This window comes from Coregonus clupeaformis, chromosome 40 (genome assembly GCF_020615455.1).
Source record: "Coregonus clupeaformis isolate EN_2021a chromosome 40, ASM2061545v1, whole genome shotgun sequence".
NCBI classification, from domain to species: Eukaryota; Metazoa; Chordata; class Actinopteri; order Salmoniformes; family Salmonidae; genus Coregonus; species Coregonus clupeaformis.
This window is the reverse complement of record NC_059231.1, coordinates 18,097,825-18,114,926: the sequence shown is the minus strand read 5'-3', so window position 1 is coordinate 18,114,926 and position 17,102 is coordinate 18,097,825. Positions and strand designations below refer to the sequence as shown.

Genomic DNA, 17,102 nt, shown 5'->3' with positions numbered 1-17,102 from the left:
AGGTCGTTGTGAACAAGAAGTGCGATGCATTATCACAGTCCTTCCAGAATGTTGTTCATGTTCCATTACAAGTGATGGATCAGATATATAATAACAGACCACTATAAGAGGTTGTTTACACCAAAAACAGGCAGATCTAACTTCACATATAATTTTTACTACAAAGGGCCTAAAGTATGCCCACTGACCTACTTGACTTAGTGTAGAGCAGGAGGGCATTAGTTGTTGGTTCTAACCCACCTGACTTAGTGTAGAGCACCAGGACATTGGTTCTAACCCACCTGACTTAGTGTAGAGCACCAGGACATTGGTTCTAACCCACCTGACTTAGTGTAGAGCACCAGGACATTGGTTCTAACCCACCTGACTTAGCGTAGAGCACCAGGACATTGGTTCTAACCCACCTGACTTAGTGTAGAGCACCAGGACATTGGTTCTAACCCACCTGACTTAGTGTAGAGCACCAGGACATTGGTTCTAACCCACCGGACTTAGTGTAGAGCACCAGGACATTGGTTCTTACCCACCTGACTTAGTGTAGAGCACCAGGACATTGGTTCGGGTCCGAAGGAGCTTCTTGAAGTCCTTGTGGTCGCTGACCTTCTCTATGAGAGGAGAGACCTTTACAGCCGCCTGCAGCACCGACACCAGGCACACCTGAAGATATATTGATGGATAGATACTGTATTTATTCAGTGGCCAACACATTCAGAATAACTCACACATCGGATGCTTCAGTGCAGAAGATAGGTCATTTGTGTGATATTATGAGATTGCCAGACAACAGATGTGCAAGACAAAACCTTATGTAGGTGGTCAGCATAAAGGCGAAACAAAGACAGAGTCTCATCTCATTGTGTGCGACTGTGTGAATATCTCGATTGCATACTCTTCGCGTCCTCTCTCTTTGTCTCCTTCTCAAAACCCATTGGATGAGAAAGCCAGAGGTCCCTCCCCACTGACCTTCTCTTCCAATGGGTTTTGAGGAGGAGACGAGGAGAGAGGACGCAAGGTGTATGCAATTGAAATCTTCAATGAGATATTCAAACAAGCTCCTTCCTATCACTCATCAAATCATGTCCCAGTCGCCCAATCCCCGATGGAGTACAAAATTAGCTACCAATGTCCTCATTCTTGAGCACATTCATCAAATCACAGTGATGAGTGATATAACGTGATATCAAAACAAGCACCTGTCAGGCACAGTTTTTTTATTTCCAATGCTAGATACCTTGTAAGATGGGCGTGACGGGAATTCAACAGATTCTTGTCAGTACATTTAAATTAAAACGTAGAATGAAGAAAAACAGAACAGAAGTGAAGCGTCATCTTGTTTTCTTATTTCCTCTGTCTGGATGACTGATGAACTCTACAGGGGGCATCTATCTAATTTCCTCCTTGTGTCTCTAGGTGTTGGAAGTGGGAGGCTGGTGGCCGTGGTGCGGACGGGCGGTGTTGAGGAGATGACAAGGTGACGTCCCCTCGGTTGGAGACTCTACGACGGGTGTGTGGAGATGACAGTAAGGGGTAATTAAGAAATGGGCTCTCGGGGCCGGCCGAGCGACATCTCTGGTGGAGGGAATTCTCCTCTCTCCACACCTCTCTTTTACTGTCCTCTCCTTTCCTCTTGGCGTAGCAACACCGCTACTCTTCTCCACATACCCTCGCCTCTTGTCTGACAATATCTCTCCACCTCTCCTCATGCCTCTCCTCCTCTCCTCTCTCCCCTCATGCCTCTCCTCCTCTCCTCTCATGCCTCTCCTCCTCTCCTCTCATGCCTCTCCTCCTCTCTCCCCTCATGCCTCTCCTCCTCTCATTCCTCTCCTCTCTCCTCTCATGCCTCTCCTCCTCCTCTCCTCTCATGCCTCTCCTCCTCCTCCCTCCTCCTCCTCCCTCCCCTCATGCCTCTCCCTCCCCTCATGCCTCTCCTCTCTCCCCTCATGCCTCTCCTCTCTCCCCTCATGCCTCTCCTCTCTCCCCTCATGCCTCTCCTCCTCCCCCTCCTCATGACTCTCCACCTCTCCAACATGCCTCTCCTCCTCCTCCACTTTCCCCTCATGCCTCTCCTCTCTCCCCTCATGCCTCTCCTCTCTCCCCCTCATGCCTCTCCTCTCCTCCCTCATGCCTCTCCTCTCCTCCCTCGCCTCTCCTCTCCTCCCTCATGCCTCTCCTCTCCTCCCTCATGCCTCTCCCCTCTGCCTCTCCTCTCCTCCCCTCATGCCTCTCCTCTCATGCCTCTCCTCTCTCCCTCTGCCTCTCCCCTCATGCCTCTCCTCTCTCCCCTCATGCCTCTCCTCTCCTCCCTCATGCCTCTCCTCTCCTCCCTCATGCCTCTCCTCTCTCCTCCTCATGCCTCTCCCCTCATGCCTCTCCTCTCTCCCCTCATGCCTCTCCTCTCTCCCTCATGCCTCTCCTCCCCTCATGCCTCTCCTCTCTCCCCCTCATGCCTCTCCCCTCATGCCTCCCTCTCCCCTCATGCCTCTCCTCTCTCCCTCTCATGCCTCTCCCCTCATGCCTCTCCTCTCTCCTCTCATGCCTCTCCCCTCATGCCTCTCCTCTCTCCCCTCCTCATGCCTCTCCTCTCTCCTTCCTCATGCCTCTCCTCCCCTCATGCCTCTCCCCTCATGCCTCTCCTCTCTCCCCTCATGCCTCTCCTCTCTCCCCCTCATGCCTCTCCCCTCTGCCTCTCCCTCTCCCCTCCTCCCTCTCCCCTCATGCCTCTCCCCTCATGCCTCTCCTCTCTCCCCTCTGCCTCTCCCCTCATGCCTCTCCTCTCTCCCCTCATGCCTCTCCCCCTCATGCCTCTCCCCTCTCTCCCCTCATGCCTCTCCCATCATGCCTCTCCTCTCTCCCCTCATGCCTCTCCCCTCATGCCTCTCCTCTCTCCCCCTCATGCCTCTCCCCTCATGCCTCTCCTCTCTCCCCTCATGCCTCTCCCATCATGCCTCTCCTCTCTCCCCTCATGCCTCTCCCATCATGCCTCTCCTCTCTCCCCTCATGCCTCTCCTCTCTCCCCTCATGCCTCTCCTCCTCTCCTCCTCATGCCTCTCCACCTCTCCTCATGCCTCTCCTCTCTCCCCCTCATGCCTCTCCTCCTCCCCTCCTCATGCCTCTCCACCTCTCCTCATGCCTCTCCCCCTCCTCTCTCCCCCAGGCCATCTCAGCCAGCGCACTGAAGCAACCACTGTGCAGAATGAAAGGGGAGCTTTAAAGTCCACCGTACTGTAGCCTGCCTCACAAAAGAGCTTGACTGATAAAAATGATAGACGTGCTAAATAGGATTTGAAAACGCATCTATTTGTGAAACGACTACGTAGTTAAGGAAACAGACAGAAGTAGTATTGACATTTGAGTGCGAGACGGAGTCAGTCCTCAGCTATTTGAGTGCGAGACGGAGTAGGTCCTCAGCTATTTGAGTGCGAGATGGAGTCAGTCCTCATCTATTTGAGAGCATCTGGAGGCAGCTACTGTACTGAGGCAGGCCTATTTCACAGCTATGTGAACATTAGACCCTTTACAAATGTAAGAAAGGCTGGTGATGATTTCTGCGCCCGACGATCATATTTCTCCAGGCTTATTTACGGCCTAACAGAGTGGGTATGCATAATTCATACTGTTGAGAAGATCAACAGAGTGAATCATAAACAGAGCACAATTATATTCACAGGAAGTGGATAGATAGCCTAGTATTATGGTGAAATGAAAGCAGTACTATGTAGAGTGGAGAATAGAGGGGATGGGAGAGGATGTGGAGTTGAGGAGGGACACGGACATCAGCATGGATGGAGCAACACACACACAGAACGAGGAGAGGATTTGCAAACCTTTCCTGGACCATTGACATTGTCATGCTCGCCGCTCACATCACCTGACAGTTGACAGGCAGCCAATACTGCAACAAGCCCCATCAATGTCTGGGCTGCTGCCTGGCAATCAGTGCATTGGTTGGTTCCCCTACACTACCTGTTACTAAAGTTTCCGCCCGTTTGGCTTAGGCCATGATGGCACTGCTGTGTGTCAATGTGAGCAGCATCCTAATGACAGGACTGACTGCTTTCACAATACTCCGCCGACAGTCATGCACACACACAGTCCTTCATTCCCTAGTGAACAGCAGGAGCAGGAGGCCAGGTTTAGACTAGAGACTACACTCCCAATCGATGGAGACAGACAGGAGAGAGACGGAGACAGGGGGATACACTGCATGCTAGGCAGCTAATCATCCACAGCTGAACAGGTAGCTAGCTAGCTCTAGCTCATCTTCATAGCCTCAGGGATGTCTTAGTGAGCAGTGGACGTAATGAGGGCAAAAGACAGGCCCCTTGGATGTTAGGCTCTTGTTTCATGACGTGGTTGTATCTGTAACACATTGTATTATGTCTTTGTTTAGGTTATTTCTAATAGCTTAAGCGTTGATTCCTCAAACCTGAACGATCGTCAGATCTCTAATGGGACAGAGCTTGAGGCTGAAGAAGATAGGCCTACTCCCTAAACAACTCAAACTAACTGTCACGATCGTTTACGGACGAGAAGGACCAAGGCGCAGCGTGATAGGCATTCATATTTATTTCACGAATAAACACACGACAAAACAACAAACGACACGTGAAGTCCAAGGTTACACACAAACATACCTTCCACGGAACAAGATCCCACACCCCACTAGTGCCAACAGGCTACCTAAGTATGGTCCCCAATCAGAGACAACGAGCTACAGCTGCCTCTGATTGGGAACCACCCTGGCCAACATAGATCTAAACGATCTAGAAACTAACATAGATAAACCCAACACAGAAAATACACACCCTGACTCAACCAATACAAGTCCCTAGAGTCAGGGCGTGACACTAACCCTCTTGCTACACCAATATGAGTCACCAAATCATGTCTTCTTGTTTGCATACACATTTATAGGGATTATAGGACTTGGCTATATATTTTAAATAATGTTTTTATATTTTAACTGTAATGTTTTCATATTTTAACTGTAATGTTTTTATATTTTAACTGTAATGTTTCAGCATTTGTTATGCATCCAGGTACAGGAGCTATAAGGTCACCAATACTGAACAGGATATTGTAGTCAGGCAAACATAATGGGTCAGACATAGCCCATTAATTCCTCTTAGTCCCAGTCCAGAATTATAATCTATTGCAAATCCTTTCATTATTGATCAAATTCACTTCATATGCCGTATCTCAGCTAGGTGACATTTCCAATTAAGACAGGCAGGCAACTCTTTCTGTAGAGCACCCCGGAGCTCCTCTCTTTCTGTAGAGCACCCCGGAGCTCCTCTCTTTCTGTAGAGCACCCCGGAGCTCCTCTCTTTCTGTAGAGCACCCCGGAGCTCCTTTCTTTCTGTAGAGCACCCCGGAGCTCCTTTTTCTGTAGAGCACCCCGGAGCTCCTCTCTTCTCACCCTGCGGCTGCATCCTAAATAGCATCTTATATATAGTGCATAGGACTCTGGTCAAAAGTAGTGCACAATATAGAGGATAGGGTGACATTTGGGACATAGCCCGAGCATCTGAATATATTAAGAAAGTCCATTATCACACTTTGCACCTACCTTCATCTCCCCCAAAAAGTGTCACGTTTCATCAGTGTAAAAAAATGCCACACTTACTAAGCAGCCAGCAGAGAGAAACCCAGGCTGGCGGCTCTCGCCCAGAGCTCGCTTACCCTCCATCTGTGGTGACAAATCTGCTTAATAAATGTCGTCCCATTTTAGGTTTTAGGGGCCGCACTGAATCAGCACAAATCAGACCACTGTTCTGTTTGTCAAACTCTCGCCTTCATTTTGCTCTTGATTAATGAGTCAAACAACAGCAATGGAGATCAACGTGTGTGTGTGTGTGTGTGGCCCTTTTCAATTATCAACCATTGATTTCAGGAGATGGATTATGATTATGAACACCTCTCTCAAATGATTGATGTCCCAAACGGCACCCTATTCCCTATGGGCCCTGGTCAAAAGTAGTGCACTCTTTAGGGAATAGGGTGCAATTTGGGATGCAGACAACGAGTTCTGTCCTCTTCAATTGATAGAGATGGAGCCATTGATGTATGAAGGACTCTAGGGTGTTAGTGGTGGTTGGAGGTTAGTGGTGGTGGCTCACCGCACCGAGGCAACCAACTAACCCACCATGATGTGGAGGTGAATAGGAGGAGGTCGTCCCTCAATCCAGATTAAAGACATTTAAAAAATTGCTTTGACAGGCAGCTGATGAAACGTGACACTTTGGGGGGGGATGAAGGTAGGTGCAAAGTGTGATAATGGACTTTATTAATATATTCAGATGCTCGGGTATGTCCCAAATGGCACCTTATCCTCTACATAGTGCACTACTTATGACCAGAGTCCTATGGGCCCTGCCCTGGTCAAAACAGAGAAAGCCACTCACTGACACAGATCATGTAGCCTACTGCTGCCAGTTAGGCCTAATGTTTTGGCTGTATATCGTAGGAAATATATTTCATACCTACTACAGTAGGCTAATTAGGGAAGGGGGATTCGGGGGAACATTTAGACACTAGGCTACTTGCAATATAGCCTTTAACAACAACAGGATTATGGCTCTAGGCAGAAGCTTTGCTCTGGCGTTTCTGATTTATTCTACAATTCAAACATGGAGATTATCCCAAACTTCCATTACACCTACACCGAAAGACGTGGATGGAATTCTTCGCTTTTATAGTGTGAACTTCAGCCATGAACAACTTTACCGGCACCTGATATCACCTTTCCTACGGGAACAGCTGAGCCGCTCAGGGAATGTACACAGGAAACGCCACATGCTGCTTGTTACGTTCAGTCTGCTACTCTGTGGCGATGTACACCCCTGTCCTGGCCCAAACACCACAAAGCAAGCTAAAAAGCTATGCCCAAACTGCGTTAAGACCGCAAGGAAGAATTCAAAAGCGGTGGCTTGCAACATTTGTGATTTGTTTGTTCACATAAAGTGTGGAGCTATCCAACCCTTGTCATATGATGAAGCTGTAAAGTCTAAAAGTAACATTTCGCTTGTTTGCAATGTATGCTGTTTAAATTTACATTTCAGTCATTTAGCAGACACTCTTATCCAGAGCGACTTACAGTTAGTGAGTGCATACATTTTTCATACTGGACCCCCGTGGGAATCGAACCCACAACCCTGACGTTGCAAGCGCCATGCTCTACCAACTGAGCTACAGGACGGCCAAGCTAAATGCGATGCCAAACATTGGGATGCTGGACACAAGCAGGGATGATGAGTGCAATCTAGATGAGATAGTCGATGTATCAGCAGTGGGGACAGAAAATGACATGTTTGACTGTTTCAATCGGAGAGGACTTCACTTTATCCATGTGAACTCACAGAGCCTGCAGCTGAAATTAGAGGAATTAAAACTCCTGGCTTCTAACACTCGGGCTGCAGTAGCTGCTGTGACTGAGACATGGCTCGATGGGTCAATTGAGGACAATGAGGTTGAGCTACTGGGTTATAGCATTCATAGAATTGACCGAAACCAAAACGGTGGGCGGCGTGTGTGTTTTTACTAGGAATTATGTGCATTTTAACCCTTGTTCAGATCTGAAAATGGATGGTCTTGAGGCTGCATGGGTAGATATACTTCTTCCTAAATGTCGTCCTATACTTGTTGGTGTGTGCTATCGGCCTCCTAAGCAGAATAATTTATATGATTTACTTGAATCAAATTGTTGTGATCACAATGTATTTGCTGATAGGGAATTCAATACAAATTTGCAGTTATCCCCCAAGTAAAGTACACTAGGAAATGCCCTGTATAACTTTAATCAGTTATTTGGACTAAAACAACTGATTGTTGAGCCAACCGGGTGTGTATTGACAGTAAATCAACTTTGGATTCGATTATTGTATCAGACCAAGAGAACGTCTGTCAGTCAGGAGTCTTAAATATTGGTTTTAGTGATCATATGGTAACCTACTGTACCCGTAAGAAATCCAAAATGCTACTTGAGCCAGGTAATAACTACGGTCTATGAAACAATACTCAAAGGAACGTTTTGTAGAAGTACTTGGAATTTTGGATTGGTCTAATGTACTAAACTGTGATGATGTTAATCAAGCTTGGTATCTTTTTAAAGATCTGTTTCTGTCTGCATTCGACTCTTTGGCTCCGATTAAACAAATTTGAATCAAACAGCGGTCAGGGAAATGGATCAATTCCGAGATCTAAGACCTCATAAGGAAAAGGGATCGCTACCTGGCCAAATTCAGAAGGACAAATCTACAACAAGATTATGATGGTTATATTAACTGTAGAAACCAGGCAAGATACAAAATGGATAAGACCAAATCCCAACATTACATAGATGCTGTTACTGACAATTTACATTAGCCTCAAACTGTGGATCATTTTAAAGGACATTGGCTCAAAAACTCCCCATAAGGTAAAATCCTGTAGTATTGGCCTGGATATTGATGTTGTTTTATGCTATGACCAGGCAAAGGTTGCAAATTATTTTACCACGTTTTTTACCACTATAGCCTCATCTCTGGTTAAGAAGTTACCGACCTGCTCTGGATACTATGGCCAGTCTTTCATTACGAACTTTTACCATAGCAAAGGTATCACAAATGATTTGTTTGAGCTGTGCATGGTAACAGAGGACACATTTTCCAATCTACTACGCTTAATGAGCACAAACAAAGCAACTGGGCTGGATAACCTTCCTGCAAGATTCATAAAGGATAGTGCTTGTGTCACTGCTAAAATGATCATGCATATTGTAAACCTTTCTATTAGTAGTGGTACATTTCCCAATTATCTTAAAACAGCCAGGGTGGTTCCGCTCCACAAGAAGAGCAGTAAAACAAATGTGGGAAACTACAGGCCTGTGTCGATCCTCAGCACCTTATCCAAAGTTGTTGAGAAATTAGTTTTTAATCAGCTTGAGGGATACCTTCTCGAGCACAAACTTCTTTATGAACTCCAATCTGGCTTTAAAACAGCTCATTCCACTTATACTTGCCTTATCCACCTTTCTGACCACATCAAGCAGGAAAGTGAGAAGGGGAACTATACAGGTATGGTCATGTTAGACTTGCAGGAAGCTTTTGACACTGTGGACCATGATATTCTCCTGATGAAACTGAAATGCGTGGGTCTAAATGATGTAGCAGTGAATTGGTTTAGGTCTTATCTGACCAACAGAACACAAGTATGTAATGTTGGTGATGTTTTGTCAGAGGCCAAAGAAATATCCTGTGGAGTACCGCAGGGATCCATTTTAGGGCCCCTCTTATTTCTTATATATGTTAATGATATGCCAGATACAGTAAAGTGCAAACTCTTATGCTGATGACTCAGCCATACTGGGATCAGGGAAGGATACAGTTTACATAGAGAAGACCCTGAGTAAGGAATTGCATTTTGTTAGAGATTGGTTGACTGACAACAAATTGTCGCTACATTTGGGAAAAACTGAATCAATTTTGTTTGCAACAAAATGTAGATTGCTTAGGGCCGACAAGATAAAGGTAAACTGTGCAGGCAAGGAGATTGAATCTAAAACAAGTGTAACTTATCTTGGTGTGTCCCTAGATCAATCCCTTACTGGAGACCTGATTGCTGCTAGAATTATTTCAAAAATGGCGAACAAATTGAAATTTGTATATCGTAACACTAGATATTTTAACATCAAAGTTAAGAAACTGCTTGTCTCAACCTTGATTCAGTGTCATTTTGATTATGCCTGCTCTGCTTGGTATAGTGGGCTATCAGAAAAGCTGAAAAAGAGAATGCAGGTCATGCCTGCACATTTGTACTCCTGAGTGGCACAGTGGTCTAAGGCACTGCATCGCAGTGCTAGCTGTGCCACTAGAGATCCTGGTTAGAGTCCAGGCTCTGTCGCAGCCGGCCGCGACCGGGAGACCCATGGGCGGCGCACAATTGGTCCAGCATCGTCCAAGGTAGGGGAGGGTTTGGCCGGCAGGGATGTGGGTTCGTTTCCCACGGGGGGCCAGTATGAAAAAAAACAACAAAAAAAAACATGTATGCATTCACTAACTGTAAGTCGCTCTGGATAAGAGCGTCTGCTAAATGACTAAAATGTAAAAATGCAAAATAATGTTATCAGGTATATGCTGAATGTCCCCCCTAGAACCCACATAGGGGTACAGGAGTTCCAGGAGGTGGGCTTGTTGCCTTTGGAGTTCAGAGTGGACCAACTTAAATGTAATCATATGTTTGACATCTTAAATGATCGTGCCCCAGGTTATATGAAAAACCACAGTGATATGGTCTATATCCAACACAGTTACAATACCAGAGCTAGTGTTATGTCTTGTAAAATCCCAAGAGTAAACAGTATTGCGAGGAGCACATTTTTCTATACAGGCATTTGTCTATGGAATAGCATCCCCTTGGAGATCAAGCAAAGAAAAAGTAGAAATAGCTTTAAAAAGCAGGCAAGGGTTTTCATTAGGACAAGTTTGTCTAAGTAAGAGAAACCACTCCACTGCCCCTTGTGCCCCCTACTGCTGGGCAGGTGTATTTATTTGAACGATAGGTATGATGTGCAATGAATAGATTGTTTTAATGTGAAATTAATATGGTTGATTTTTAAGGTTAGGGAAAAGTGCAGTGAATAGTGCCATTTTTTTAGGATGTTAATATTAAATAATGTATTTATGGTTGTTTTTTCTTGCCCTTTAATCATTATACAGTGAGGGAAAAAAGTATTTGATCCCCTGCTGATTTTGTACGTTTGCCCACTGACAAAGACATGATCAGTCTATAATTTTAATGGTATGTTTATTTGAACAGTGAGAGACAGAATAACAACAAAAAAATCCAGAAAAACGCATGTCAAAAATGTTATGAATTGATTTGCATTTTAATGAGGGAAATAAGTATTTGACCCCTCTGCAAAAAATTACTTAGTACTTGGTGACAAAACCCTTTTTGGCAATCACAAAGGTCAGACGTTTCTTGTAGTTGGACACCAGGTTTGCACACATCTCAGGAGGGATTTTGTCCCACCCCTCTTTGCAGATCTTCTCCAAGTCATTAAGGTTTCGAGGCTGACGTTTGGCAACTCGAACCTTCAGCTCCCTCCACAGATTTTCTATGGGATTAAGGTCTGGAGACTGGCTAGGCCACTCCAGGACCTTAATGTGCTTCTTCTTGAGCCACTCCTTTGTTGCCTTGGCCTTGTGTTTTGGGTCATTGTCATGCTGGAATACCCATCCACGACCCATTTTCAATGCCCTGGCTGAGGGAAGGAGGTTCTCACCCAAGATTTGACGGTACATGGCCCCGTCCATCGTCCCTTTGATGCAGTGAAGTTGTCCTGTCCCCTTAGCAGAAAAACACCCCCAAAGCATAATGTTTCCACGTCCATGTTTGACGGTGGGGATGGTGTTCTTGGGGTCATAGGCAGCATTCCTCCTCCTCCAAACACGGCGAGTTGAGTTGAGTTGATGCCAAAGAGCTCGATTTTGGTCTCATCTGACCACAACACTTTCACCCAGTTCTCCTCTGAATCATTCAGATGTTCATTGGCAAACTTCAGACGGGCCTGTATATGTGCTTTCTTGAGCAGGGGGACCTTGCAGGCGCTGCAGGATTTCAGTCCTTCACAGCATATTGTGTTGCCAATTGTTTTCTTGGTGACTATGGTCCCAGCTGCCTTGAGATCATTGACAAGATCCCCCCGTGTAGTTCTGGGCTGATTCCTCACCGTTCTCATGATCATTACAACTCCACGAGGTGAGATCTTGCATGGAGCCCCAGGCCGGGGGAGATAGATAGTTATTTTGTGTTTCTTCCATTTGCGAATAATCACACCAACTGTTGTCACCTTCTCACCAAGCTGCTTGGCGATGATCTTGTAGCCCATTCCAGCCTTGTGTAGGTCTACAATCTTGTCCCTGACATCCTTGGAGAGCTCTTTGGTCTTGCCATGGTGGAGAGTTTGGAATCTGATTGATTGATTGCTTCTGTGGACAGGTGTCTTTTATACAGGTAACACACTGAGATTAGGAGCACTCCCTTTAAGAGTGTGCTCCTAACTCAGCTCGTTACCTGTATAAAAGACACCTGGGAGCCAGAAATCTTTCTGATTGAGAGGGGGTCAAATACTTATTTCCCTCATTAAAATGCAAATCAGTTTATAACATTTTTGACATGCGTTTTTCTGGATTTTTTTGTTGTTATTCTGTCTCTCACTGTTCAAATAAACCTACCATTCAAATTATAGATGATCATTTCTTTGTCAGTGGGCAAACGTACAAAATCAGCAGGGGATCAAATACTTTTTTCCCTCACTGTATGTGCTATTGTTTTTACCATCGAGGACCACTTTGGAAACAAGCGTTTGAATTAATACTTTCAAGTGATATCCTCTGGGTCCACATTGTACATTTTGTTGTATATGTCTGTTACCCAAAATAAATTCAATTCAATTCAATTAAATAGGCAGGCAATACGGTGGGACAGTCTTCAGCACACAGAGAGCGCAGTCGGTCGATCTCCCTAATCTCCACACACACACCCGCCGTGATGCCATTTCCCCTTCCTGCCATCACACAACAGTAGGCTACAGCAGCACCCACCTTTGTTTGACATGGCAGCCACTAAACCACACAACAGGATGCTGAACAGGAAAGGTCCTAGGGCACAAGACTTGAGATTGGAATGACGTGGAAATCCAGTCATTATGTAGCCAGCCTATCAAGGATTGAGTGTGTGGTTGGTTAAAATGTAGGCTAAAGCAATGTAAAATTTTTGTAGCAACCAACTAAGTTACATTTGTAGCAAACTTTACATCCATCAAGCAATGAATGTATTCAATGAATGTAAAGTATAGCGATATATATCATTATAAAATATTTTCAAATGACTGACTAACATACCCATGAGAGTCATAATAAACCCAACTGTGTTGAATCACATAGCTAGCTGTAAGTGAATCCAAATGGCATTTTGATCATAAATGTAAACCACGCCCACCGTAGAAAACAGTAGCAACTTGTTGGTGGTTAACCAGTAAAGCAACGGTCAGTGCTATGCGGAATCCTTGGGACGTCCCTACCCCATTGAAGTTTACATTTCTAATGGTTAGGTAAGGGTTAGGGTATGGATGTCCCACGAATTCCGGATAGCACTGACCGTAAAGCAACGGGTGGTTTATCACCCACTCACAAAAAAATATAAAAAATAAACGCGATATCACAGATCTGTTCCTAAAATCTGCTTCCCAAAATAGACAATCTGGAAAAACGACTACAGTGCCTTGAAGCCAGGCAGTCACTGTAGATTATGTTGAATAACCGTTCATTATTCAATATACATTCTCGGGAGGGACACTAGATGCCTTGTGCTGGTAATCCATTCACGAGGACGTTTTCGTTTTGATCCAATAATATGAAATGTAGGCGAATGTCGGTATGTAACTACAACGACATGCAAGATATACTATATTCACTTGTTTTTTTAGGCTATTTGTGAGGCTCAAGTTCAGTCTCTGATTTAAAATTGTTAAGGCCGTGCTGTCAACTTTGACTCCCTTCACGAAGACGCGGAAAAGACACGCAGGCGTTTGCAGGTTAAATATATATATTTTAAATACATGTAATTAAAACATTAGGCTTATCAGTGTCTCTGTATATATTGCACAAACAACTTACCAACAAGACGAATGTGTACATTTTCAGCTCTACCATCCGACTCCGGTAACCGCTCCAAGAAGCCATGATGCCGTTGCCACGTCTGGATACGCACGCGCAATCGGTTTTCCACGGCTTCTTGAGCAGCCCGCAAAGCTCCTTAGGAAATGTAGTTTTGGAGGATACAGTTGGCATTACAGGCATTGATTGCAGGCAGGTTGATGTTAACCCTTACCTTAACCATTCTGGAGTTAGTGTCTAACCTCTAGATTTCGGAGTTAATGCCTAAACTTAACCCTAACCTTAAACATTGTGCGTTAATGCCTACATTTAACCTTAAACACTTCTAAATTTGACTTTTAAGAAACATGGATGAACGTCTAATTCTGACGTGAGACTGGGAGAGCTAGTTGCAGCATGCACCTCTCATCACATTGTAGTACAGTGTCTATTTAAATGCAATGTTGCTCTCGGCCTATGTTATTTATCTGCAAATACATGGGAACATCACCCAACCACAGATCCACATCTGGAAAGCCTGTTTGATGCGGAGGTGTCGTGAACTGCTCTTAACCTGTGCCAGTGGCGGAAATGGCCACTACAGTCACACCACACTGAACTATTCAAACTTCAAAGCTGAAATGAACTGCTACATCACATCACCAGATAATAATAAAATAAGTAATGTCAGTGAAGTGTATTATAAGGCTATAGAACAGTGGGGCAATACTTCACAAGCCCTTACTCAATACTCCAAGGACGTATACGCGCTTGTTAAAAAAAAGAATCTCTCTTGTACACCCCTCTCAGTTGGAGTTGCGATGGTCCTCGTAGTAGCGTTCAACTCGCAGAGAGAGCGCAGTAACCAGCGCAGGTCGTTCTGTGAGCGAGACACATCGAAGATAGGAGATACACTTCTATTGAGGTAGCCTGACGAATCAAGTAGAGCTCTCGTGCTTTGCGTGACATTTCGAACAAGTTGGAAAAAACATCAAAGGTAAGAAAACAATTTAATTGATCTATTGGACGGTTCAATTGCATCCGTTGGTTGTATTGAAATATTTGCAGATGGCTCTAGTGAGCTACTACAATTTTCAATAGTAATTATATTTAAATTGAACTTTTAAAAGGAAATATAAAAATCCCTTTCTAATCTTTAGCATTTGATTCTGGAGTGAGTATCCTATTCCATAATGGTAATAGTTATAGATAAGGCATAAAACACACATTTGGTCAATTAATAATGGACAGAATAGCCTATATTGAGCACCGTTTTCACATTTGACATCTAAACCATGTATCATGAGATTCATTTGAAGTTTCAGTTCACAAATGTTATTACTTAGATATAACAGTATTTCTGGGTGCCTCCTATTTTGTCCATTTTACCATACCTTGAATAGAGGGCTCTGTTGGCGGTAGTTTGTTCCGTAATATCGCATGTTTATTCAGAGCAGTTAGCGGTTCTTTTATACCGCTTCAGTTTTACTTTCTAATCACGTTCCAGCGGAGGATCAGAGGCATTTCTGGGCTGCAGGAACCTACCGCCACATTTCCACTGTTACAAACTTACTTGTGTTGTGCTGTCCGTAATCAGGTTAGACAGATGCAGAGGTCCCACATAGTAGGCTACTGTCCAGAACTGCTTTTTCTTTGGCTTTTTCTTTATATTCTCTTTTGTCCTGTGATTAGACATGTCTGTTTCTTAAACAAATGAGAATAGTGGTGTCATAAAGTAACATTGAAATGACTCATGCAGCTTGGAGAATAGACCTTGCACGGGTTGTCCCATTTTCTTGAGTCTTGCGCAACGGTTATTGTAGGTGCCAGGTTGAATGTGGATGATCATATTCAATATGTATTTATACTGTCGTCCCGCTGACACCTGGTTGAATATCAGTTGTACAGCTTACAGAGAGAATAGTAGTCTTTTCGAACAGAAAACATTATATCCCCAACGACCGCGAATAGCGTTCCCTTATTCCCTTATTGCTACATGGTGTGTAGTTGATTCATTATTAGGATGTCGAAATGAAGAACAATAAACGAATACAAAGGCCGAGTTATGAATAGCATTGATTTTGGTGGTAGGTGAAGTCTCTCTCCCCCTTTACGCATCTCAGACACTTCTATTCTGTAAGCCATGTTCACCCTGCGGCCACACTGCATAGAATAACATAGAATTACTTCAGGTATTACAACACAGCTCAACAGAGAAAATGTAAAGAATCAAGACTAGGCAGAAACACCAACAGATTCCTTTATCAAGTTCAAGGCTCATATCAAAATTGTTATTAAATCCTGTTTAGAATGTTACATTTTAAGAGAGCGATAGAGGGCAGTGTTCAGCGACGCTGCACAGCTGTAGAACGCACAGGCAGGTGAGAGAGAAAGAGAGAGAGGTGGAGGTGAATGAACGATGTTTAGAATGTGACTGAAAGACTTTACCAACTGCATTAGATTGTCATATTTTCTTATACTTTCATATTTTCGAATATTTTTTCCGAAGATAAAATGTCCACTTATTTCTTGGGCCTGAAATACTGTCGGAAAAAATGTTTTGTTGGGGTATTGAGTGAGAACAGTGAGGCTATCTGACAGCACCGAAATCCGAGGTTTATCGTTTACTCCCGGCGGGTTTGTCTATGCAACCTCTTCCAACACATCTGTTTCTCTAAATGAATTGCTGCTGCACTGTTGTATGTTGTTAAAGATATCTGCATGGCAAATATATTTCAGCCCGTGAGCAGTTATTTTATCAGTAGTCGGGTACTCAGAAGTCTGACATAAAAAGACATTGAGTGTAATTAGATATACATTTTCAATAGGCCTATATCAACCAATTAGTTAATTAAATGCATACCACTATGCCTCCAAGCTCATGAGGACTATTTGGAGATGTGCACAAATTGGGTTTGTTTTTCCACAATTTGCATAAAAACCATTTTACGCATAGTGTTTACGCACATCCGTGTCTGTAGTCCACTGGCACCGTACTTGGAATGCGCTTGGTTGTATCCAGTGCTGCCAACTCCTCAGTAAGGAAAGTAGCTATTGGCTGTCCTAAAAGTCTCTAGAAGTCGCTAAATGACATCATCACCTAATTTGTGTAATTGGCCATGTGCATGTAATTGTGATGGACGCTGTAGGAGAGAGGAATAACGTCGTGGGAGAGACAAAAAGTGAGTAAAAAACACCCTACATTTACATCCCGCCCTGAACGTAAGCCAGGGCGGGATCCGCTGCGCATGCGCGATTCATTTGCAGTCTGGACGCAGAGGGGTGAACATCTCCTGCTCTGACTGCAGCTGGGAGGCAGCACCCGCTGCTCGTTGAGAAGAGTAAGAACTATACGTGCTTTCATGTCAGAGTCTACAAAAGTCTCCAATAACACCAGAAAAAGTCGCTAGATTTGTCGCTAGTCGTTTTTTTGAAAATGTGTCGCTAGAGGGGTCTGAAAACTCG

The 17,102-nt window shown here is 44.4% G+C and overlaps 2 protein-coding genes across 5 annotated transcripts in view; one reads left to right on the top strand and one right to left on the bottom strand.

The window, feature by feature from the left end:
* LOC121555198 (protein disulfide-isomerase A5) overlaps window positions 1-13,757 on the bottom strand; it is a 52,968-nt gene extending 39,211 nt beyond the window's left edge. Inside the window, exons 1-2 of the mRNA XM_041869039.2 lie at window positions 13,659-13,757; window positions 528-657 (exon numbers count right to left, since the gene is read on the bottom strand). Of these exons, the coding sequence (XP_041724973.2) occupies window positions 528-657; window positions 13,659-13,724 (196 nt within the window). The 5' untranslated portion in view covers window positions 13,725-13,757. The remainder of the gene's footprint in view (window positions 1-527; window positions 658-13,658) is intronic.
* Window positions 13,758-14,520: 763 nt separating this feature from the next.
* Window positions 14,521-17,102, top strand: part of LOC121555194 (semaphorin-5B) — a 300,942-nt gene continuing 298,360 nt past the window's right edge. For all 4 annotated transcript variants that reach the window (XM_041869034.2, XM_041869033.2, XM_041869032.2 and 1 more), the window contains exon 1: window positions 14,521-14,634. The gene's annotated coding sequence lies outside the window, so the exon portion shown is untranslated. The remainder of the gene's footprint in view (window positions 14,635-17,102) is intronic.